Source organism: Martes martes, assembly GCF_963455335.1.
Source record: "Martes martes genome assembly, chromosome: 17".
Taxonomy (NCBI): Eukaryota; Metazoa; Chordata; class Mammalia; order Carnivora; family Mustelidae; genus Martes; species Martes martes.
Genome location: NC_137905.1, coordinates 46,175,928 through 46,199,076, shown reverse-complemented (window position 1 = coordinate 46,199,076; position 23,149 = coordinate 46,175,928). Strand labels below are relative to the sequence as shown.

The 23,149-nt window shown below is 59.4% G+C and overlaps 1 protein-coding gene across 1 annotated transcript; it reads right to left on the bottom strand.

Annotated features, from left to right (window-relative positions):
* Window positions 1–706: 706 nt before the first annotated feature.
* On the bottom strand, window positions 707–22,670 carry LTBP4 (latent transforming growth factor beta binding protein 4). The gene is made up of 30 exons (XM_080828940.1): window positions 22,402–22,670; window positions 18,946–19,137; window positions 18,515–18,762; window positions 18,336–18,438; window positions 17,883–17,957; window positions 17,646–17,768; window positions 16,949–17,113; window positions 16,173–16,319; window positions 15,936–16,043; window positions 15,433–15,564; window positions 15,221–15,346; window positions 14,337–14,462; window positions 13,522–13,764; window positions 12,906–13,031; window positions 12,698–12,817; window positions 11,683–11,811; window positions 11,385–11,510; window positions 10,895–11,017; window positions 10,540–10,671; window positions 9,422–9,553; window positions 9,217–9,342; window positions 7,668–7,814; window positions 6,024–6,290; window positions 5,672–5,743; window positions 5,232–5,360; window positions 4,894–5,040; window positions 3,855–4,007; window positions 2,797–3,177; window positions 2,227–2,379; window positions 707–1,145 (listed from the first exon to the last, which is right to left on the bottom strand). Exons 1-30 carry the CDS (start codon window positions 22,640–22,642, stop codon window positions 991–993), a joined length of 4,647 nt encoding a protein of 1,548 aa, XP_080685066.1. The 5' UTR covers window positions 22,643–22,670; the 3' UTR covers window positions 707–990.
* Between the last annotated feature and the right edge of the window lie 479 nt (window positions 22,671–23,149).

Sequence of the window (23,149 nt, the reverse complement as noted above, 5' to 3'; positions counted from 1 at the left end):
CTCTGTCCCAAATAAATAAATAAAAATCTTAAAAAAAAAAAAAAAAAGACCCTAACACTGCTACGTGGGTGAGGAATGACTCAGGCAGAGACTTCCGTTCTGTTTTGTTTCGGTGCCAATGAGCCCTTCCACTCCCAACCATTCCTTGTACCCTGAGCTTATGATTTGCCAGGCTGTTTTTTGCTTTTTTTGTGGGAAGAATTTTGGACTCTCCCAACCGCCACCATCATGGCCAGAAAGTAGGCAGGGGTCACCGGGGTAGGGAGGCCTGTGTGGGACACTTCAGCATAACACACACAGCTCATTGTCACTTCCACATGTCCCTGCACAGGCCACCCACCAGGATGGCCACTCCCTGCTCCTAGCGGGAGGTCCAGGTCTCCTCCGTTCACCCCTCCAGGGACTCCAGCCCCCACCACCTCCCAAGTCCCACAATAGCTTTTGACTTTGGGGAGTAGGGGAAATCTAGGGCCCCCTCTAGCTGAGAAAAGAGGGAGCCTTCTAAGCAAGGCCCCACACGGCGGGGGTGGGGGGTGGGGAGAGGGGATCTCTCCCGGGATTAGAGAGATAGGAAAAAATAAAGACAGACACAGAGACTATGTCCCTGTGTCATAGAGAAAATGAAGCAGAAAGACGAGAGCCAGAGAGAAAAGAGAGGCAGAGAGAAACAGACATAGGAGGAGAAAGATACATAGGCAGACAGAAGCAGAAGGTACAAAATAGGTGTTTTTTAATTGAAAATTTTTATAAAAAGGAGAGGGAACGTGAAGGCGCCCATGGGCTAGTCCCAGGGCTCCGCAGCGTCGGTAGGAGGGTCTGAGGGTGGCAGGAGCAGTGAAGGGCATCCCTCTTTCCATCGGTTCATGCTTCGTGTGTCCCTCCTTGCTGGCCCTCAGGCACCCCCTGCTCATGAACACAAGCGGGCAGGAGGGTGCGTGGCAGGGACCTGCGTGCTCAGGCAAGGAGCAAATGGCCTGGGGCCACCGAGGCTCAGGCCCGTGGCCTGGCAGGAGTACAGTGGTGCGGCTGGTGCGAGGGTGCGAATCCTGGGCGGCAGATACAGCGGAAGGAGCCATCGGTGTTGACACAGCGTGCGTTGACGCAGAGCGGGGAGGCCGCCTCAGCCTCGTCACACTCGTTGATGTCTGCAGAAGGAGGTACAGGGAGTGCTGCTCAGGCCTTGGGACCCTGGAGCCCACTTGTCTGGCCCCTGGGGCTCCTGAGGCAAAGGGGTACAAATGCTGAGCCTCCTACTTGGAGTCGATTGTGGCCACTACCCCCTGCTGGCTGTGTGAGCCTGGGCAGGTGGCTTAACCTATCTGTGCCTCAGCTTTGTGTTCTGTGAGATGGGGACGGTAGCCCTTAGGTCACTAGGTTTTTGTTAGGAAAATAATACTGATAATGATATCACAACAACCAATGCTTACTCTATACCAGACATTGTTTAAAGCACATTACATGTATTTATCCTCCTAATAACCCTACGAGGTAGGTACCGTGATCCCGTTGCCATCCGGGCGAACTGAGGCCCAGCCTGGGGAAGCTCCTTGCCCAATATCACACAGCAAGCCCCCTTTCTGCCCAGCGAGTTCTCAGGCCAGCTCTCACAGTCTCTGAGTCCTCCGTTCCCTGCTATTTCTTGGCTGCGAGTCCTTGGGACACTCAGTCCTCTTTTCTGAGCCTTGGTTTACACACAGGCCTTGGTGTCATTGTCAATCAGTACTGATGATGGTCACAACTCTATGAAATGGGTTCTACAACTATGCTTATTTTTTGAATGCAAAAAACTAAAGGGCCAATGACCTGTCCAGGGTCACACAGCACGTTGCTAGACTGAGCCTGAGGTCTGTCCAACTCCCCTGGCGTCCTTGACTAGAACCACTTTGCCTTACTGCTCCCTAAACTAGGCAGCCCTGACTCATTCCCATTCTACAGAGGAGAAGAGGGAAGCTCTCCGAATCGGTCAAGCAAATCGCCCCAGGTAGCACCGGGAGATCGCACCTGCAGGATTCTGCAGGGTGCCTCGATCCTGCTTCAAGCCCAGCCCCGCCGAGGTCCTCCCAGCCTGACCTCAGCTTCTGCTGGCAAGCCCCATCCCTGTGCGGGAGCTCCTTCCTGCTCCCTGTGATCTGGCCCGGCCCCTTGACATCTCCGACTCCCTCCACCTCCGCTCGAGTCAGGGCGTCCACCCTCTCCCGGTGCGGGCTGGCTCTGGCCGCCCCTCACCGACGCAGGCCATGCGGGTCATGTCCAGGCGGTAACCACTAAAGCAGTCGCAGGTGAAGCCCTCGGGGACACGCACGCAGCGGCCGTGGGCACAGCCGTCCAAGATCCCGCACTCCTCCGCTTCCAGTCCCTCGTAGGGCCCAGACAGGGTGCCTGCAGAGAAGGCGGGGACTCCGGGGTTGTTGTTGGGGGGTGCGTGTCTCAGCCTCCCACCCTTGGAACCCCCACCGTGGGGCCGCGCCCCTGCCGGGTATCCTCTTCTAAACTGTGCGTCCCGCTCCGGGGGTCTGGGGGGCGCTGTGGGGCCAAGTTTCCCTCGCTCTGCTCTCCTGCGGTCCTCACCTCTTGGTCTGCAGGTGTTTCCGTCCCTCTTCTTCATGGCTCTCCGTTGCTCTCTCCGACTGTATCTGTGTTTTCCCATCTCTCTGAGCCAATGCTCCCCAGCCCCGCCCCCACCCCGCTTCTCTGTGTTTCTGGATCTCTTCCTCTTTCTCTCCCTGTTCCCTGTCTCCATCTCTGGGCACCCCTAACTCCCCATCTCAGTCTCCATCCCTCGGCCACAGTGCTCACCAGGATAGCCTCCACCTTCAGGTGACTCCTCAGGCTCTGGGAAGGAGCCACGCGTGTCGCGGGACCGATAGCGCCAGCGGCTGCCTGGGCCAGGTGGCGCGGCAGCCTCAGAGTCACTGTAGGGGCCGCCATCGTCCTCAAAGTCGGGCATGTCGAAGGGTGGTGCTCCGTACGGGGCCTCCCGGCGGGCGAAGGGCCCAGGAGGAGGCGGGTAGGGGTCGTAGGGTAACACGGCTGGCGGGTACAGTTCGGGCCCATAGGGAAGGCCCTGGTAGGGTGGACCTAGGTCAGGGCCATATTCGTAAGGGAGTCCAAAGCCACCTGGCCGCGGGGGACCGTAGGCAGGGGGGCGCAGCACATTACACAGGGCCTCAAAGTCATCTGTAAACAGGAGCCAAGCCTCATGGTTAGCCCAGGCTAGCCTCAGCACCCACCATTCATGTTCTAGTGTGGGAAGAGGAGCCCAGAGGAGTGAGGAGGGCCTAGGGCTGAGGCATGGGAGGGGCTTCAAAGGAGGGGGCTGGGATCCCTTGGTCAGGATCAGGGGTTCTGGAACTAGGATTAGGCGGCTGAGGGCTGAGACTGGGATTCCAAGTTGCTGGGATCAAGAGTACTAAGGAGAGCTGGTAGGAATCAGGTTTCAATGTTGGAATTTGGTGGACCCCTGGGATCTTGGACTAGGGGCCTAGAGAAATAAGATGGAAGGTGTTTTAGGGACCAGAGCTGGGGAGTCCCAGGAACTGGGGGCCTGAGGTGCCAGGATGCATAGGAAGGGATCTGAGCCAGGGGAGCTGGAGGTCTGAGGACTGAGGACCAGGGTTTTGGGCCTGGGTTTGAGTTCCCAAGGGCTAAGGATTGGGGGACTCAGGGGTTTTAAGAGCCAAGCTTTGGGGTCTCTGGGATTGTGTGCTGGGGTCTTAGGCACCTGGAAGTGAGTGTCCAGTACACTGTAGTCTGTGGGCCAGGATGGTGGGGTCAGGTCAAGGATAGAGGATCTGGAAGGAGGGGTCTCATGGGCTGTCTCGGCCCCTGGGTGTGGCCCAGGCAGGTGGCAGTACCTGAGTCCTGGGCGGGGCAAAGGGCACAGTCCATGCCCCAGGCCTCGCCATAGAGGCAGCAGCACTCTGTGTAAGTGGCCTGGCGGTCCAGCCGAGGGCGACTACACACGAGGTCAGCTCCCACTTCCTGCCAGCACACTCCCAGGTTGTCATCTGAGGGCAGAGGACAGTGTGCATCAGGGTGGGACAGGTAGGATCAGGTCCTCCTAAATGCTTGGAGCAACCCAGCCACCTGGTGCCTAACACCAGATGCTTCTCCTTAGCTGTGATCTGCCTTCCGGAGGCCCTCTGAGGTAGCTCCCGGGCTTGGTCTGAAATGAGGCAGTCATACAGGAGGTAGGGTCTGAGAGGGTTCTCTCCAAGCCCAGCCTCTGAAGGGCAGTTGCTTTTTATATCTGAGCACTGTTTGAATGGAGTCCCAGGATGTTTGGGGGGTGAGGGGCGGGGGGAATTTTAGAACAGGGCGTGGAAGGAGAAGAGAGCTTAGGTGAGTGCGCAAAAAGAAAGGACCCAAAGAGATAGAGACAAATACATCCCAAGAGTCAGAGACTCCCAGAAAAACAGGAAAGCAAAGATGCAGAGAGAGGGAAAGAGAGAAATGAAAAGAAACAGACCTAGAAAGACCCCGAGAGTGGCAGAAATTCCGGAAAGCCCAGAGAGGTGGAAAGAGACAGACACACACAGGGAAATCATCACAGGAAGCGCGGCTTCAGCGCTTAGTAAAACCAGGTCCCATAACAGAAATAAAATTCCCCATAGCCACCAATCGCCAGCGCACCCAGTGTGCCGAAAGGAAGCTGGGGCCCCGGGGCTATAATCAACGTGCAGATACACACGGCCAGCCAGTGGCAGGCTCCCCTGGGACCTCTGCTTTCGGGTGAACCCCCGGACACCACGCCTCACACACCGCGAGGAAACGGGGTTAGAGTTAGGGGCGTGAGGGGGCGGGGCCGAGCGTGGGGGCGGGCCCCGGCGGGGCGTGAGGTGGAGCCAGGGGAGGGACGAGGGGCGGGACGGGCGGGTCTGGGGGCGGGGCTACCGAGGCTCTGGCTCTCGTTGGATACGCAGCGGCGCCGGGAGCCGTCCAGCACCAGCGGGGGCTCGCAGGTGCAGTGGTAAGAACCCACGGTGTTGACGCAGCTGCCGCCCTCACACGCAGGCTCCTCGTCCGCGCACTCATCGTTATCTAAAGGAGGCGTGGAGGGAGTGGTTAGGAAGCAGCCCTCTATCCTTTCCCACTTGCCCAGCGCGTTGACAGTGATAGATGGAGTCTAGACTTCAGGAAGGACTTCCTGCTGGCGGTGGCCACATTCCAGAGAGGGACTGGTGGGGCAGACGGTTGGGAAGGTGGGGAGCGGGGGCGGGGGGGGCTCGTACCGACGCACTCCAGTCGCTGGGCATGGTAGTAGTAGCCGTTGCTGCAGTAACATGAGTAACCTGGGGCCGTGTTCACGCACACGCCGCTCTTGCACACCTGGTCTCGGAAGAGCTGGCACTCGTCCACGTCTGCGGGAAGCACGGTCAGAGGCGCGCCCCACACCAAGCGAGAGAAGGGGGCGGGCCAGGGCGTGGGGCGGCTGGATGGGGGGAATGGGTGGCTCCGAGGTTTGACCGGGGAAGAGAGGGACCGAAAGGTGGCGACAGAGACCCAGAGGTAGACAGACAGGGAAAGGTGGAGTTTAGAGAGAGAGCAGGGGGTGTGGGGGAGTGGGGGACACAGAGAACCGGTGAGTGAGAGAGGGGAACAGACCCAGCGGGTGAGACTGAGCTGGGCCTGGGGGCTGAGGGGGGATTTGGCGCTTGAAGTCTGGCCTTACCCCTCCGGAGGCTCAGGTCTCCACTCGGTGCCAGATAGCCCCGGCCATGGGGGCATAGTGACTGGTACTCCACTGCACACAGACACAAGGCTGAGCACAGATGCGCTACACCCAGCCCCTGCCCTGGGTCCTGGGCATACTCTTGCCCCCAGGGCCACCCTTCATCACCCAAGTTTTCAGGCCCCCTGCCTTTGTGCTCACCTCTTGGCTTCATGCCCACCTGGCTGGCAGCTCACCCTTGCGGTTCCCAGTACCCCAGCCCATGTCCCAATGCATCTGCTGTCCCAGTCCCATGCCCCCCTCTCTCGACCCAAACCCTCAGCCCTCCATCCACCCCGTAGCCCCTGCCCACCTGTCTCAGTGCTGGGGCACTGCTGGATGCGGCAGCCGCTGCCCCAGCCCTCACCCACGGTGCAGCAGCACTCTTGCCACGTCACATTCCGTGCCAGGATGTTGTCACACGCATCCGGGGCTGCTGTGTCAAAGTAGCACTCCCGGCGCCCGCTGCCTGCAGGGCCCTGCCTGGGTGGGCTGGGCCGGCGGGGTGGGGATGGCGGAGGTGGCCGGGCAGGGAGACCCGGGCTGGCAGGAGCCTGGGGCTGTGGGCCTGGGAATGTGCCTAGGGAAGCAAGGGGCTAATTTAGCCCAGTGTGGGCTGAGCCTCCCACCCCCATGTTATAGATGAGAAAACTGAGGCAGAACCCAACTCCACACCTCTCTCCATCTGTCCTCATTCATTCTCACTTCCTGTCGTTTCTCCATCACTTGCCTCCCCAGTTCACACCCTGCCAGGTGTCTGGGCCCTGGCCCAGGGGCAGTTTGGGAAGCGGGGGCAGGAGGGGGGTGTCTCTGGCCTCCTTTTTACCTCCTGGGTCCTCAGATCCAATGCATTCTAAACAGGCCCCAGAGTCTTCCCAGCCCTAGCCTTAGGCCTGGACACATCTCTCTCTTCCCCCAGGAAGCCCACAGCCTGGCCACCGGCTTCTTGCCTTCTGCCACCCACCCTCCCTTCCTCTCCCACAGCCCCCTGCCTTGGTCTAGTCCTCTCCTCTCCTGCCCAGGTCCCTGGCCCAACCCGCTCTCTAGGGTCCCAGCCCCTAGTGTCACCCACTCCAGTCCACCTTCACAGGGCAGCTGGAGGGAGGTCTTAAAATCTGATTATACCTCTCTCCCACTCAAAACCCTCCCCCGGGTGCCATAGTGCCCTCAGGAAAGGCCAACCTCCCAAAGATGGTAAATCAGTGCGATCCGGCACTGCGTCCCTTCTGTGGCCTCGTTTCTCCCTGCCCCTTCCCTTGCTCTGTACAGCATGCCACCCTGAACTTATTTTTGGTCCTCAAACAGGTCAGGTTCTCGCTTGCCTTGCCAGGCCTTTGCCCTTGCTGTATCCTCTGCCCAGAATGCCCTCCCTCACCCACTTCACCTGGCTTATTTCTACTCATCCTACTGCTCTCAGTTCAGACCTCCCTTCCTATAGGAAGCTGTCTCTGACTTTCATCTCAGGCTGGGGTAGGTACCTCCTCCGGATTCCCATAATCCCCTACCCTTGCCCCGGCACAGCCTTGTTCCTTCTGGCCTGGGCTTCCTCCTTCCAGCCCTGATTTCTCTGGCTGTCACTATCTGGTGATATCTCCACCTGTCCCTTCTGGTCTGTGAGCCCCTTAAAGACAGAGTGGTCTCAAAATTAAAAAAAAAAAAAAGAAGACAGAAAGACAGAGTGGTCTCTCCTCATCACTACTGTGTCTCTAGGACCTAGAATAGGGCCTAAACACAGTGGATGCCCTGTTAACATTTGTTGCATGAAAGAATCTGGTATAGAGTTAGGGACAGGGCTGACACCAAGTCCCGCCACCCGTGTTAACCCATGTGTTTTGAATTTTTTATTGTTATTTAAAACAGCATTTAACATGGCAGCTGTCTGTGCCTGGAATGGTTAGATCACATCATTTTTCTGTGAGCCCTGCAGCCATCAGTTAAATAGACGCATCAGTCTTACCAACAGAAGTTCGCGGGGGAACACAACGTCCAGTCATGGGGTCAAACTCCTCAGGGCTGGTGGGACAGACACAGAGGAAGGAGCCTTCGACATTCTCACACAGGGCAGCTCCACACACACGCTGTAGCGTTTCACATTCATTCACGTCTGTGAGCAAGAGACGAAGGGGAGGGGGTCAACGGTTGTAAATGTCTGTGATTCCAAAGCTCTAAAGGTCTGAAATACCCAAATGTAATGGGTATTTTTAATGACTCAGACCCCATCATTTACTTCTCTTTGGGGGACAAACCCTGGATTTCCCTTGGGAGCCTTCTGCTCCTCCATTTTCAACTCATGTATTTTTGAGTACGGTTAAATCTACTCCAAGTAGACCCAAGTCCCAGGCATGGCCGACCAGGTTACTGCATTTCTCTGGTTCAGAGAGACGGGTGGTGGCCAAGCGGGGGTAGTCAATGCCAGTCCTGGGACTTTTGCTAGGAATATCAAGAATGAGCCTCCCTCTTTCGCGTTAGGGTTGCCAAGCTAAGGATGTTAGCCTGGAGGTGCTAGGGCCTTCTTTGTCATTGTGAAGTGTCTGCCTGAAAATAAATACAACAGAGGAAAGCAGGGCTGAGAGGAGGAGACAGCTAGCCTTGTTAGAATCCCTGGATCTAAGTGTGCCTCAAGTTCAAACATTTTCTAGGACTTCAGCGTTTTAATTCTCTTCAAAGAAATAAAGCCTGTTGTGTTTGCACACAGGGTGCCTGAGTGGCTCAGTCGGTTAAGCATCTGACTCTTGATCTCAGCTCAGGTCTTGATTTCAGGGTCGTGAGTTCAAGCCCCACGATGGCTCAGCATGGAGCCCACTTTAAAAAAAAAAAAAATATATATATATATATATATATATATACACACATATATATATATATATGCACAAAAAACTAGGATTCATGCAACTCACTGTACGTAAATTGAACCTCAAGTGAAAAAACCTGGAAACTCCTACTGGACTCTGGTTAATGCGATACATACTTTAGAATTTAGGGAGAAATGTACTGATGCCTGTGATTTAATTTTAAACCAATCCTAGAGAGAAGATGAATTACAGACAGGTAGGTGAGCCAAGAAGTAAATAAAAGAATGATAGTGGAATATAGATTATGGGCATGTGGACATTCATTCTATAGGTCTTTCAATTTTCTGTACATTTAGATGTTTTCCTCACAAAATGTTGGGCAAAAAGAAAATGTTTATGTGCACTTAAGATTAGTGTGCATTAAAAAAAAAAGATTAGTGTGCATTTTACACACTTTACACATGTATTTTTTTAAGCCCTCCCCAAACAAGATCTGAATGAACAGGGTTTCTGTTGCTTGCAACCCAAAGGAGTCCTGACCAATAAGGAAATAATGTATATTCCAAGTCTAAGTTCCACAGGCCCAGTGTGTGTGTGTTTATACTGATTCACAGCAAATGTGAACTCAGAGCTGTTTGGGTCTGCAGAGGGGAGCAGGGCCTGACCAACCTCTTCCCCACCCTCTGGACCCATCCACCCCCTGGAGCCCCGTACCCACGCAGTGACGCCCGTCCCTGGCCCCCTCGTATCCCTGGTCACAGAGGCACTGGAAGGAGCCGGGCAGGTTCTGGCACACGGCGTGGGCCCCGCAGAAGGACCGATTCCGGCATTCGTCCACATCTGCAACCACCAGACAGTCAGGCCCTTGCTGGACTTTCCCTCCCCTCCACATCTCACCCAAAGCCAGACGGACACCTACCCTGGCATCCGCCCCCTGGCGTGGGCTGATAGCCAGGGTCACAGGCCGGTGTGCAGCGGTAGGAGCCAGGAGTGTTCTCACAGCGCTGGGCTCCACAAATCGCTGAGCCATATTCTTGGCACTCATCAACATCTGCAAAAAAGAGTGGCGTGGGTGGAGGGGAGGGGAGTCACACGACTGGATTCACAAGCTCCTGATGCTGTTTCCAGTTCCCGTGGCTGAGAAGTCTCTATAAATCTGGTATTCTAGGAGTCTGGGCTTCTAAGGACTCTTAAGTTCTTACTGCCAAGTTTCTCACACAGTCCAAACATGGTCCCACCTCAGGGCCTTTGCACTCGCTGTTCCCTCCGTCGGAAACATTTTTCCCTCAACTCTCTGCATGGCTCCCTCTCTCATTTCACTCAAGTGTCAAGGTCAAGCCCTCCTAGCACCCCTTCCCCCACCGTTCTATCATCTATGTCCATTTATCCTGCTCTATTTTCCTTCTTAAACTTGATATTATATTATCCATGTGTCTCTTGGCATACCAACTGTCACCTCCCTAGACTACAAACTCCACCATGCTGGAGCTTGTGTCTGTCTGGCTCCTGCCACCCACCCCCAGCCCTGTATCCCCAAGGTGTAGAACTGTGCCTGACACCCAGTAGGTGCCCCCAAAGTGTTTGCTGAATGAACCTTGCATCTATTTGCGTATTTATTGCCTATCTCTCCCCACCCCCTCCCCATCCCCCGTCAGCTCCATGAGGGCAGGGACTTTGTTTGACTCGATGCCTGTTGCACCCCCAGTGCCTGACACACAGGTGTTTAATGAATTCTTGTGGAATTTGAATGAGGTCCCCTGAAACTAGGCTTCCACAGATCAAAGGTCTGGTAGCCAGAGAGCCCAAGTCATTTCATTTGCTCCCCCAATCCTCCCACCTCACCTCCACGAGAAAATGCAAGGGCACACTGGTGGCTTATTTCCACCACAGAGATGGAGACACGGTTAAGTGCACGGGTTGGGGGCTCCTTCCCTCCCCTCAAGTCCCGAAGGCAGGGTGCTCCTCCTCAAGTCCCCAAGAGAGCTGACTCCAGCAACTTGTCCTAGGGGCAGGGGTGGGGAAGGAGAGTAGTCTCACCGTCACAGGTGCCCTCAGGGCCCGCGTGGTAGCCAGGGTCGCAGTCTCGGACACAGCGGTAGGAACCCGGGGAATTCTCACAACGCTGGGACCCACACAGGGCAGGGCCCCGCTCGCGACATTCGTCCACGTCTGAGGAAGGAGGCAGAGCAGTCAAATGGGGGAAGCAGGGGAGTCTGGGAGGCAAAGGAGGACAGGTGAGCGAGTTAAGGAAGGCAGTAGAGAGTCAGAACGGGGGTGGGGTGGGGGTGGGGGTGGGGATGGGGGTAGGGAGGAAGCAGCGGAGGAGAGCCTAATGGGAGAGAAGGGGAGGTAGGAGAGAAGGGGCAGGGATCGGGCCGGGGGCGCCTCTCACCCAGGCAGGAGGCGAGGTCTGGGCCGGCGCGATGTCCGGGAGGACAGACGCACTCGAAGGAGCCGTCGGTGTTGGTACAGATGCCACTCTGGCAGAGGTCCTCCTCGCTGCACTCGTCCACATCTGCCGGACCACGTTCGAAATCGCCGCCCACCTCCGCCGCTTAGCATTGCAGGCCCCGCCCCTCTGACTGAGGCCTCCTACTCTTTTCCCCGCCCGTCTTAGGCTCCTCCTTTCTCTGCAAGTCCCTCCCCTCCGACGGCTTCAGGCCCCGCCCTCTCCAATCACGGCACAACTTACTCCGACTCCGCCCCTTTCCCCTCCAAACCCCGCCCCTCCCTGATCGCCACCAGGAGGCTCCACAATCCCGGCTTTGAAGCTTTGCGACCTGAGTCCTAAAATTCAGACTCCGCCTTCCGCCCTCTCCTAGCCCTGATTTTCTTGGTGTAAGCCCACCCTTTCCCGGTCCAGACCCAGCCTGGGTACCGACCGAGGCAAGAGGCTCCACGGGGTCCGGGCCGGTAGCCGGGGGCGCAGGTGCAGGCAAAGGAGCCGTCAGTGTTGAGGCATTCGCCGTGGGGGAAACAGAAGTCGCCCTCTAGGCACTCGTTCACATCTAGGGTACGGGGAGAGATGGGACTCCGGGGTCGTCGCCCAAGTAGCAACTCCGCCCGCAAGCCCCACCCACAGCCAGCTTCCCCCTCTCCAACAGTGTTTGCCGAGGAACGCAGACCCCTGGATTCCCAAGTTCTCCGATCCCCCGCCGCCCTCTCCCCTGCCCTACCCACCTGCGCAGGGCCCAGGCCGACCAGAGGGCGCGCGGTAGCCCGGCTCGCAGCTGCAGCGGAAGGAGCCTTCGGTGTTGGTGCAGCGGCCATGGGGGCCGCAGGAAGCACCCGAGCTGCACTCGTCCACATCTGTGGGAATGCAAGTTTCAGAAGGGGTCTGGTCTAGGGACACTGCAAGGATCCCCTTGGGGCCGAGGGGTCTGGAGCAGTTGGTGGGTAGTGTCTCAGGTTGGATAGGAGGTGAAGGCTCTGTGGCAGAAGTGAGTGGGGGACACCAAGATTCTGTGATTCTAGGGACCATAATCCTGTGAATCTAGATTTCTGGGAATTCCCTGTGCTAGGATCCTGGAGTCAGGGAGGGACTCTGGACTAGGACTGGGGTCAGAAATTAATTAGGTTAAGAGGCCAGGTATTACAAGCCAGGAGCACTGGATGGCATTCTGCTGAATCAGGGGTCAGAGTCAGTGATTGGCATCTGAGACCAATTCGGATCAGGGGTGAGAGTCAAGGTCCAGAATTCTGCCTCTAGTCAGGGTCAGGTCAGGGGTCATGAACCCAATCAGGCCCCAGGTAAGGAATTCTGAGAATGGGCAGGGGCAGTGAGAGACAGGATCAAAGGTCACAGAGAGTCAGGGGTTATGGCAGGAGTTATGGCTAGGTCAAATGTCACAGTCAGTTTCAGGGGTCACAGGTCACATTCAGGGTCAAGGGACAGCCAGGATTAAAAGGGTTACAAGTGCTATCAGGGTTGTAGGGAGTGTTTATCAGCAGGGGAAATGGTTAGAGTCAAATGTCACAGTCAAGTTGAGGGTTCATGGGTCACAGAATTAGATGTCACATTCAGGGTCAAGTTTCATGGTCCAGATCAGGAATTGCAATACAGGTCAGGGGCCCATAATCTAGGTCAAGAGTCACAGTCCGACTCTAGGGGTCATGGTCCAGGGAACTGAGGTCCAGGTTAGAAGGGTATGGATCACGATGCAGGTCTAAGGTCATAGCCGGGGCTTGGTCTCACCAGTGCATCGGCCATGGTGCAGGTGGTGGCCAGCAGGACAGGCCCTACACTGGAAGGAGCCGGGTGAGTTCACACACTCCTGCCCAGGACAGGCCAGGTGATTCTCACACTCATCCACATCTGGGGGGCAGGGAAGAAGGTGGCCTTGAAGGAGCAGCCCAGAGCCCGCCTCACCCATCCACACTCCTCCCTCCCTCCCCGGCCTCACCCTCGCACTCGGAGCCGGCAGCATTGGGTTGGAAGCCCGTGGGGCAGACACACTGGAAGCCGCCTTCTGTGTTCTCACACCGGCCATAGGCGCAGGGCGGTGGGCTACGGGCACACTCATCCACGTCTGGGGGAGAGGGGACCACTGGGGCTGAGAAAGGGGCCTGGACCCAATCATCCCCATTGCTTTCACCATCTACTCCGACTTCTCCGACATTCCGGGCTGGAGGCAGTCTCCTGGACTTTGCTCAGGCTCATCCCACTCCCAGGAGAACAGACTCCTTTCCCGGACCCCCATCAATGGTCTCTCCAGCTGCCATGGGGAAGCTAGGACCCCACCTCCTACGTGTTGCCCTCCCCACCTCAGGGTGGTCCCCTCCCCAGACAAGCACATGAGTCATTCCAAAAGGGAGGAGGAATGCAGGGCACCCTCACATTCGGAGAAAGGGGAGAAGACTCTGGAGTCAAACCCTCCCCACCCTCTCAGTACCTCCACTCCTGTGCCCCTGCTCTCCATCACCAAGCCCCACCACCCTGTCTCTCTACTCCCCAACCATGTCTCTCTCCAGTCCCCACAGCCAGTGGGGGTGGAATGGACTTGGACCCAGCACCCTCACCTTGGCACGGGGCCCCTGGCCCTCGGGAGCGGAAGCCAGCAGGGCAGGCACAGTGGAAGGAGCCCGCTGTGTTGTCACAGCGGCCTGGCCCGCAGGGCGGTGGCTCTTGCGCACACTCATCCACATCTTCTTCACACGCCGAGCCCCGGAAGCCAGCCGGGCAAACACAGCGGAAAGAGCCGGACAGGTTCTCACAGACCCCTCTGCCACAAAGGCCCGGGCTCTGCGTGCACTCGTCCACATCTGCCCAGGGCAAGGGGTCAGCCAGAGTCACACCTTTTTGCCCCCCCCACCCCCTACCCCTGTGCTCCGCTCTGCCTCCCTGACCCTCCAACACTTTCACTTTCCCCTCTCCATCATTCTGCCTCCCTGTCCCATCACTCCCCCTCCTTGTCTGCCTCATTCTACGTCCTCTTCTCCGTTATTCAAATTCTCCGTCCTCCATCCCTCTACCTTCTCAATCCCTAAGCTTCCAGTCGCCCTCCTAGAACACTAGTCCCCATCAATTGGTCTCTTGCTGCACTCTTGGTAACTCTACCCCCTTCCCCCATAATTGACATCTCCATCCTCCATCCTTCTGCTTCTCCATCTTCCATGACTCAGCTTTTCTGTTTCTGACCACTTGGCCTCTCCATCCCCATGTCGGCCTGTCTCTACAGCCATCAGGCTGCCTGCCTGGCTCTTAGAACCTGGCCCCTCCGTCTCGCAGCAATCAGTCTCCCCCTGCCTCATTGCTCAGTTTCTCCATCCCTCATCACTGCCGCTCTACCCTTCCCCCCACACCCCCTTCCCCTCAGTCCCTCCCAGTTCCTCACCCTGGCAGCCGGCACCGTGGGGAGCCGCCTGGTACCCAGCGGGGCACACGCACAGGAAGCTGCCTGGCGTGTTCTCGCAGCGCCCGCGGTCACACGGCGGCGGCACGCGGTGGCACTCGTCCACGTCTGCAGGCACCAACCCGGAGGTTGAGACTGGGGCAGACACTCCCCCTCACTCCCCCCACGCCCGCCTTCAGAGGGCTCAGGGAGGATGGGAGGTGGGGAGGGCAGGGGCGGAGCCAAACTTGGGCCGGGGCCACACTGGGGCGGGAGCCAGCGGCAGTAGGACAGCCCGGAGTGGGTAGGTTTAAGGCGTAGGCGGGGAAGGAGGGAGGAGGGCAGGTGAGAGGGGAGGACCAGACGACGACTGGGGACCCGGCCAGGGCAGAGGCGGAGAGAAGAACAGCGAGGGGGGCAATTTGGGGAGGGCAGGACCTGGGCAGGGCTAGGGCGGGAAGGGCAGCTTTTGGGGACCGAACAAAGGGAAGGCAGGAGCGAGGGAAGGGGCGGTGCGGGGTGAGGACGGGGCAGAGGTGCGGCAGGTTGGGAGTCGTGGGTCGTGGTCAGGGGATAGGATGCGGCGGGTGTAGGACAGGGGCGGAGCCGGGGGGACGGCGGGAGCCCGTCGGGAACACGGAGGGGGCGGGGCCAGGGGAGGAGCGGAGCCGGAGCGGGTTCCCGAGTGAAGCCGGGCGGTTGTACAGCAGGGACCCGCCCCGACGGGAAGAGCGGGCTGGGCGCCGAAGAGGCAGTGGTGGAGCCGAAGGGAGAGCGGGAGCAGATCGCGGGGGCGGGGCGGGGGACGGGAGCAGAAGCGTGGGGAACTGCTGGAGGGTGACCCGGGCAGGGGTGGGGCCTGGAGCTGGGCGGGGCGGATTTCTCACCCAAGCACTCCGCAGCCCGCGGGCCCGCTCTGTAGCCCTGGCCACACACGCAACGGAAGCTGCCTGGCGTGTTTTCACAGCGCCCGGGGGCACAGGGCGGGGGTACGCGGCGACACTCGTCCACGTCTGAGGGCATGGACGGGGCTAGTCAGGAGGCGATTGGCAGAGCACCCCCCCGCCCCGCCTCCGTCCACCACCACTGCCAGGCTCACCGATGCAGTGTGTGCCCTGCGGGCTGAGCCGGAAACCGGAGTCGCACGCGCAGGTGTAGCCACTGGGCCGCGGGATGCAGCGTCCCGGGCCACAGGCCTGGGGATTGCGCTGACACACGCCCGCCGAGGAACCTGGGGGGGGGGGCACGGTCCAGACAACCAGGGTTCCCCCATCTCTGAATCCTCTGTCCCCTTCATCCCAGGACAATCCCCTCCGATCCTCTGCCTAAGGCACCCTCATGGATGTCCCTCTGCAAGTCCGCTTCTGAGCTCAGAGAGGTTAAATGACTTGCTTAATTGACAGAGAACTTGAACCCAGGCCTGTATGACACCTGCTCCTAATGTTACTCAACACTTGACCGTCGAAACCTTTCTCTCTTCTCACCCGTTCCTTAACTCCTCCTGCTGTAACATCCCTATCCTGAGATCTTCACCTTGGAGCTCCCTCCTAGAATCCCCACCTGTAATACCCCCATCGATGCCCCCGATTCCCTCTACTGCACCTGATTCAGGGATCTCAGGACCAGACCAGGCAGGGATGCTGGGCAGGGGAAGCTCAGGGCCCGGCCTGTGCTCAGGTGGGAGTTCTGGACGGCGGGTGGGCAGAAAGCCTGGCAAAGAAAGGGTACCAGTAAATGGAGACCTAGATTTGGTGTCCCCCCTCCTCTCTCTCCTCTTTTCCTTATGAGGCTGAGGCCTCCCCTTGGAGATGGCATCTCCTCCTCCAGAAGCCAGCTCACCTGTGGGTGGCCTAGGGGTGGAGGGTGGAGCCCGGTGGCTCAGGGACACTCGGGGTGGCTCCTGGCCCAGGGGTCTGGTGTTGTAGCGGAGGTCAGAGGCCGAGTAGTGGTAGCCAGGGCCAGCAGGGCAAATCTCCCGAAAACCCTCTGGGAACAAGAAAGGGAGGGAGAGAGACAGAACGTGAAAGTAGGAGGGAATGAGAAGAGGGGTCTAGAATCTGGCCTTGACTGGGGGCAGCGCTTGGCTTTAGGTGTGGGTCAGGGGTTTGGGTTAGATGCTGGTTTGAGGTAATATCCTGGCCAAAGAATGGGACATCTTAGAGGCTAAGGGTGTGACCAAAGGTGTTTTTCCTTATTTGGGATACGGACAGGGACAAGGGTTGAGAGTGGAATCTGGTTTCGTCTGTCGGAGGGTCTGGCTTTAAACAGGAGGCAGACTGCCGGGGAAATGTCTCAGGAAAGGGGGTGTCTGGGGTGGAGCCCAAGAATGAGCGTAGGCTGAAGGCAGGGTCTCAGGAACTTCGGGCTTGGCCAAAGCTTGGGGACACCGTTGGGCAAGGAGCATATCCAAAGGGCTAGGGGTTGTCAAGTCTGGCGGTGACTCAGGGGTGTGTCTCAGGGGTGGGTGTGGCCAAAGGTGGGGTGGGGCCCAGCCCGAGTCCAGTCTGAGGATCTCAGGGGCTCGGGGCGTGGCCAAGGCTAGGGCCCGGGGGCGGGGCTAGAGTGGGCACCAAGTTAGTCAAGTCTAGAGATAGGCCAAGGCGGGAGGCGCTCACCTGAGCCAAAGGGTGGGCAGAGCTGGCAGCCTCGACCCCAGGCTTTGCCCACGCGGCTACAGCAGCAGATCTGCTTGGTGATGTTGCGCAGAATGGGCAGCGAGCAGCCACCGTCGCGGAGCACGCGGAAGCAGGGCCCTTTGGCCTCTGAGATCACGTGCTGGGCTGGCGGTGGGGGTGAAAATTATTCAGGGCGGGCTTGGGAGTGTAGCGGAAGTAGGGGATCTGGGAGACAGGAGGATAGCCCCCGGGAGGGTTTAATGGGTGTAAAGGCCGTTCAGAAGAGGTCTGAGAGGGTCTGCAGGAGAGGTGAGGGGTCTGGAGGTCTGAGAAAGGTTTGGGCCCTGAGGAGGGAATGAGGGAATCTGAGAAGGATCTTGGGGTCTGCAGAAGGTCTGGTGGTGGAGGGAGACAAAGGGATTCCGGGCCTGAGAAGAGCTGAAGAAAATCTGAAGATCTGAAAGGATACAGACCTAAAGGTTTGAAGGGTTCTTAGATGGGCTAAAGAAGGTCTAGGGAGTCTGAGGGTGTGTAAAAGTCTGAGACGTTCTGAGGGGGGTGTAATAAGAGTGACGGGGGGAGTCTGGGAGGACCTGGGGAGTCTAAGGGAGTTAAGGCCCAGGGATGCTCTGGAATGGGTCTGAGGGCTGGGAGGACGGACTTGGGATACACCCTCAGCCCCCTCCCGGTGGCTCACAGATACAGCTGCTGCGGGATGAGTCGTGCAGGAAGCCGTCGGGGCACACGCACGTGTACCCGCCGTGCGTGTTCGCGCACTCCCCGTGTTGGCAGCGCCCACCGGTCGCGCACTCATCCACATCTGCCAGGAATTCCGTGGTCTCAGTAGCTTCAGGGAAGAGCTCCCTGCCAGCCCAGCTCATAGAGCCAAGCCCTTCCCACTCCTGCCCCGTGCCCTCCCCCTCCCCGAGCTTACCTTGGCAGGACCCATTAACCCTTTGAAAGCCGGTTGGACACGGTCCATCTGGGGTGCCCACTCGGTCTGAAATCCCTGTGGAGAGAAGAGAGGGGTGGGCCAGGGGCGGGCGGAGCGAAAATAGGTGGGCGGGGACAAAAGAGGGGTGGGAGGGGTTAAAAGATGTTGGGTGCGGCTTGAGGAGGTGGGACAGAAGGCAACGTGGGAGGCTCCAGAAATGCATGAGTGGGGCCGTGGCATAAAGGTGGGGTGAGGACAGAGTAGCCAAAGTCAGAAAGTGGAGTGGGCGGTCCCAGAGCGGTATGGATAGCTCTAGACTGGAAATGATCCCCACAGCTGGGCAGGTGTGGCTTGATTTTGTGAACACGGTTTGTCTGCGGGCAGAGTACCAGGAGCCACGGGGTTATCACCTCTCCCCAGCTCCGAGCACCTCAGGGACGTCCTGGGGCTTACCCAGGTGTTGCGAGCATGACTGACAGTCGTGAACGCCCCAGGCCAAGCCTGCCCCTCTGCAGCACACCTCCTGAGTCCGGAGCCCGGGCAGCGGGGACGCACACTGCGGAAAAGTGTTGGGTGAGCGCACCCCCGCGTGGTGGCACGCTCCGGGCCCCTCCCCACCCGCCTCGTCTCACTTCGCCTCCGCGCAGCTCCCGAAAGCAGTAACCGAAGCCGGAGGCATCAGAATAGCTGTCCTCGCGCGGAGCGCTCTGTGCCAGCACGGTGTAGGGCGCCGCCGCCTCCGCCCGCGCCGCCGCCTCCGCCCGTGCCACTGCCTCGGCGTCCGCCTCCTCCCAAGAGCCGGACACACGCTCCACCTGGTGCACCACCACGGACGCCTCCTGCGGGTGCTCCACGTGGACGCTCACCATGGACGCCACGCCTGGAGGGAGGCACGGCAGGGCAAAGGGGTGTCGCCACGGGTTCTTACGGACTGGGGCTAGGAATGGGGAGAAGGGCGCCCTGGAGAAGGGTACTCAGGGGAAGGCAGGAAAGATGAGGGTCAGAGAAACGGCGAGATAGTAAACAGATGGAGCAGAGGGGACCCGGGCCTCATTTTCCTCACCGTGCTCGTCGTCGCGGTGGTTGGCCAGTGGCATGGTGTACACCGAGCGGGTGAGGCCCGGCATGGCTGGGGCCGGTGGCCGGGCGCCCGAGGAATGCAGCTGACAGAACTTGCCAGCGAAGTCCGGGGGACAGAGGCAGCGGTCAGGCTTCACGCACACACCGCCGTTGTGACAGATCAAGGGACACAGGACTGGGGGGAGAGAGAGGGTAGCTCAGACCTTAACGTTATACTCAAAGTATGACCTCGTTGTAAGTCGCTCCGCCTTGAGCTGTCTTGTGTCACCCCCACCAACCCTGGCCACCTGCACTGGCTGGGTCCCGTCGTCCAGCCCTCTGGTATAGCTCCGCCCCCTGGATCAGGTCCCCAGGCCCTCCCGCTCTTCATTCACTCTCAGGTCACTCCGCCCTTCCTCTCCAGTCCCACTTTGAGGCCGGGTCCAGACGTTCCAGCCCCACCCAGACAGCGCTGTCCCCGCCCATTGGTTCAGCCCAGACCACTCTCGCTCTTTCCTAAGCAGTTAGCCCCGCCCACCTAATCATCTGGCTGGGTCTTTAGCTACGCCGGCCCGGCGCCGGTCTCTTCCATTGACCAAATCGACATTTTGGCCACCTGCCTGGCACCACTCCCGTCTCCCAACTCTATCTCTTTACCATTCTAGGCACACGCACATCCCGTCTGCAGAGGTCCACGACACTCAGATTCCGTCTACTGGCTGTGCGTCCCCTTGCAAGCTACTCGCCCACATTACCTTCTATCCACCGGATTCTAAACCTCGGCTGTCAAGGTGTTTAACCAGCTGCCTTTAGCCCCGCCCACCCGCCTTTCCTCACGCCGATTTCCCCCAGCCCACGCTCCTCCCGCCCCACCTCCCTAGCTATCTGGGCGTCCTAGCCCCACCCACCGCGCTTTGTCTCCGCCCACGTCCCCTCCGGCTCTGGCTGCAGAGTTTTCGCTCTGCCTTCCCGCCTCCTGTAGCCCCGGGGCGGGGCCGCGACGGGGACGCGCCTTCTCTCCCCTCTGCGCGCCCTCGCTGGGCCCCTGGCCACCTCTGGGCGGGGCACTGCCAGCTGTGCGGCGGGGTAAACAAAGAGAGGGGTGCGGCGGGGGTAGGGCGGCGGCTCCGCATTCCGGACCCTTGGGGAGCCCCGAGTCCTCTGAGCCAAAGAAGGCCGGACGTATCCTGAGAGGGCACCCCCTCCCTTTCTCCCCTGGGGCTGCAGAGAACAGCTGGAGACAGCTGTGCGGAGGGAGGAAGGGGGCAGGCGGCTGGGGCCGTCCAGGAAGGCGTGTGTGGGATTCTGAGCCACACAGTGGAGAGGGGAAAAGCAGAGAGGGAGACCCTTCTGTTTAGAAGGGTAGAGACTGGACTCCTGGAAGGAGATCAGATAGAGTGCAGTGCTCTGGGATTCAAAGATGGCTCAACTTCTAGAATGGAAAGAGAGCCTAGCTCAGAGGAAACTGAAGCTCCCTTTCATTAGAAGTCTGTTAAACTCTTTTGGGGAGAGTTACCTAGAAAACAGGACTCCAGTGCCTTCTGGGGGACAGCCAAATAGGGTGCTGAGAACAGGGTTTACATGGAGAAGTGGGATTCCCTGGGAGTCCCCAGTACACAGGAGCCTCAACTGTCTGGGAAGATTCTTACATACTGTGGATCCCCCATCCCCTCCCAGCTAAGGGATTAGGTGCCCAAGTTTTTGGATTAATGGCTGCATAGAGGGCACAGTGTCTGCAGAGTCTTCTTGTGAGAACCAGCTGATTAAGAGCAGTTCTGGGGTTCTCTGAAGACACATGGATCAGAAGTTCCCAGGGAGGGGTCAGCTGGAAAAGCAGGGCTTGGAAAGACAGGAATCAGGAATCTGATGGCACTCAGTTGGAAATATAAGAGAATGGTAGTCTTTTGTGGAAAGAGAATTCAGCGAGGGAATGGGTTTATCGCTGTACAGGGTTTGTAATCTGGGGTTTCTCTGAGAAGTAGGGAGGAGTAGCTGAGGGACAATACTACAGAGTTCTCTGGTGAGGGGCACAGTTTGGGGGGATTACATCAGAAGAATGGGAGGGAACTTTACTGGAGGGGCTGGTCTCTGGAGTCTGTTGATGGGGGGGGAGGAGGCTTAGGGTCTGAAGGCTGAGATGCTGAGCTCCCCTACTTAAGGGAGTCAGGCCAGGACTCTGGAGTGCCCTAATAAGGGTCCTTAATTGAGTAGCAGGAGAAACTTAACTAGGAATCACGGTTCCAGAATAGGAAGGGTCTCTGGTAGTGGTCACAGTAATCCAGCTAGGTCTCAGGGCATTTTCCAGCCTCCACCGGCATTTCTCCACCTTTTCTCCATCACACCACCCAGCCCCCTTGGGGCTCCCACACCCCGGACGGCTGGTTACACGGGTACAGCCAACTCCATGCCCCACGCCTCTGGAGGAATAAGGAGCTGAGGACATCGGGGTCCTGCCAGGGTCAGCCCCCCTTTACATGCCCCTCCTGAGCCTCCAGGGGCTTGGCACCCGCCTGGGCACGGCGCCTGGCACGGGCGCGTTGGGGCTGGGCCGGGAGTGAGTGTAGGAAGGAGGGAGGGAGGGGAGGAGGGAGGGAGTGGCAGCGGGCGGGGGCTGAGGCGGGAGATGAGCTCACGCCGGCCAGGGCTGGATTGGCTGGGGGCCAGGCTGGGCGAGTTCTCAGAACCAGGGGCCCCCACTCCCCACTCCAGAGGGCCTCTGAGGTTGGGGGCAGGTAGGCCCCGACCCTGAGAGCCCGCCCATCCCGGCATCCTGGGGCCAACAGGTGGCTGGCCCTCCCTACCTCACCTGAGGGGGGGGGCTTCCTACTGTAGGGGTGCCGGTAGAACACCCTCCTGTCCCCTCTGCCCCCCAGGGGGCGCCCCTTCCTCCAGGCCTCCTATCTGGATTTCTCTCCCACGTGGGACTTTTGCAACTCAGTGGCCTGCAGAGACCCTCCTTCTAGGGACCCTTTCCCTCTCAGCTCTTGGGATCAACTTTCCTCACCCCAATCCCCCTCTTCACAGGCATTCTCACCCTGGACTTTAATAATGCCTCCCACCCAAGACAGAAACTGGGACACCTCTCAGGGCCCTGAAGCCCTCCCTTGGTCTCCAGGGATTCCTTACAACCTCAGAATTGGGGCCCCCTTCCCCCAAGCTCCAGGCCCCTCAGTTCTGGTATCTCCCGCTTTAACTCAGAGGCATGAAAGCTGGCCCCAGTCCCCTCACGTGGGACGCCACAGGTCCCTGAGAATCCTCATTGCTTGCAAAATCTGGACCCTCAGGGCTCAACCCCAAACGCCAGGAATTTAAGTCCCCCTTCCTTAAATACCCCAGGGATTCCCCAGCACTCCTGCATACCGAATCTGGGCTCCCTCTCCCTGGGGGGCTGTCTCGCCCATCCCCGGGGACCCTCCTCCCCCAAGGAACCCCTCCCCCGGGACCACCACCCCGCACTCACAGGCGCGGAAGCCGGGTCCCCCCGGGGCCGCCCCGCCGGGCGCGCCGCTGTCCACGCTGGTGGCGTTGCGGGGCGCGCAGGTCGGGGTACAGCGGGAGCCGGTGGGGCCATGGACGCAGCGCAGGCCGCACACGGCCGGGGTGAAGCGCACGCGGAGGCGCTCTCGGGGCCGGCCCAGCACGGGCTGCGGCCCGAGCAGCGCCAGCAGCACCAATAGCGACACCCGCGCGCCGCCCGCCATGGCTGCAGCGCCGCGCTCCGCCGCGCCGCCGCCCCAGCCCGCCCGAGGGGCCCGGCCGCGCCCGCCCGCCTGCGGGGGAGGGCGGCCGCGCCCCCGCTCAGGCCCCCCCTCCCCACCACTCCCTCCCCGGCGGCCGCGCGGGGGCGCGTGGGGCTGGGCGCGCAGCCAGAGGCGCGCAGGCTGGGCGCTAGACTCACAGGGGGGAGGGGGGCGCCCCGTCTGCCCCCGCCTCGCACCAACAAGTGAATGGGGCCCGCAAGGGAGCGGCGGGGAAGGGAACAGGTGGGGGCGGGCCGGTTTCCCCCCAGACAGGGCTGAATCCACAAAGAGGAAAAGAGTAGTGGGGGCCACTTTGGGGAGGCCGGTAAAGGCTGATTCCCCGCCCTAGACACACAGAAAGAGGCTTCATCTGGATAGGGGGCTGTCATGGCACATCTGGGCAGCCAGGTGGCCCATCTGGGGGAGAGAAGAAGGGTCGGTGCACCTGGGAACGTGAAGGAATTGGGG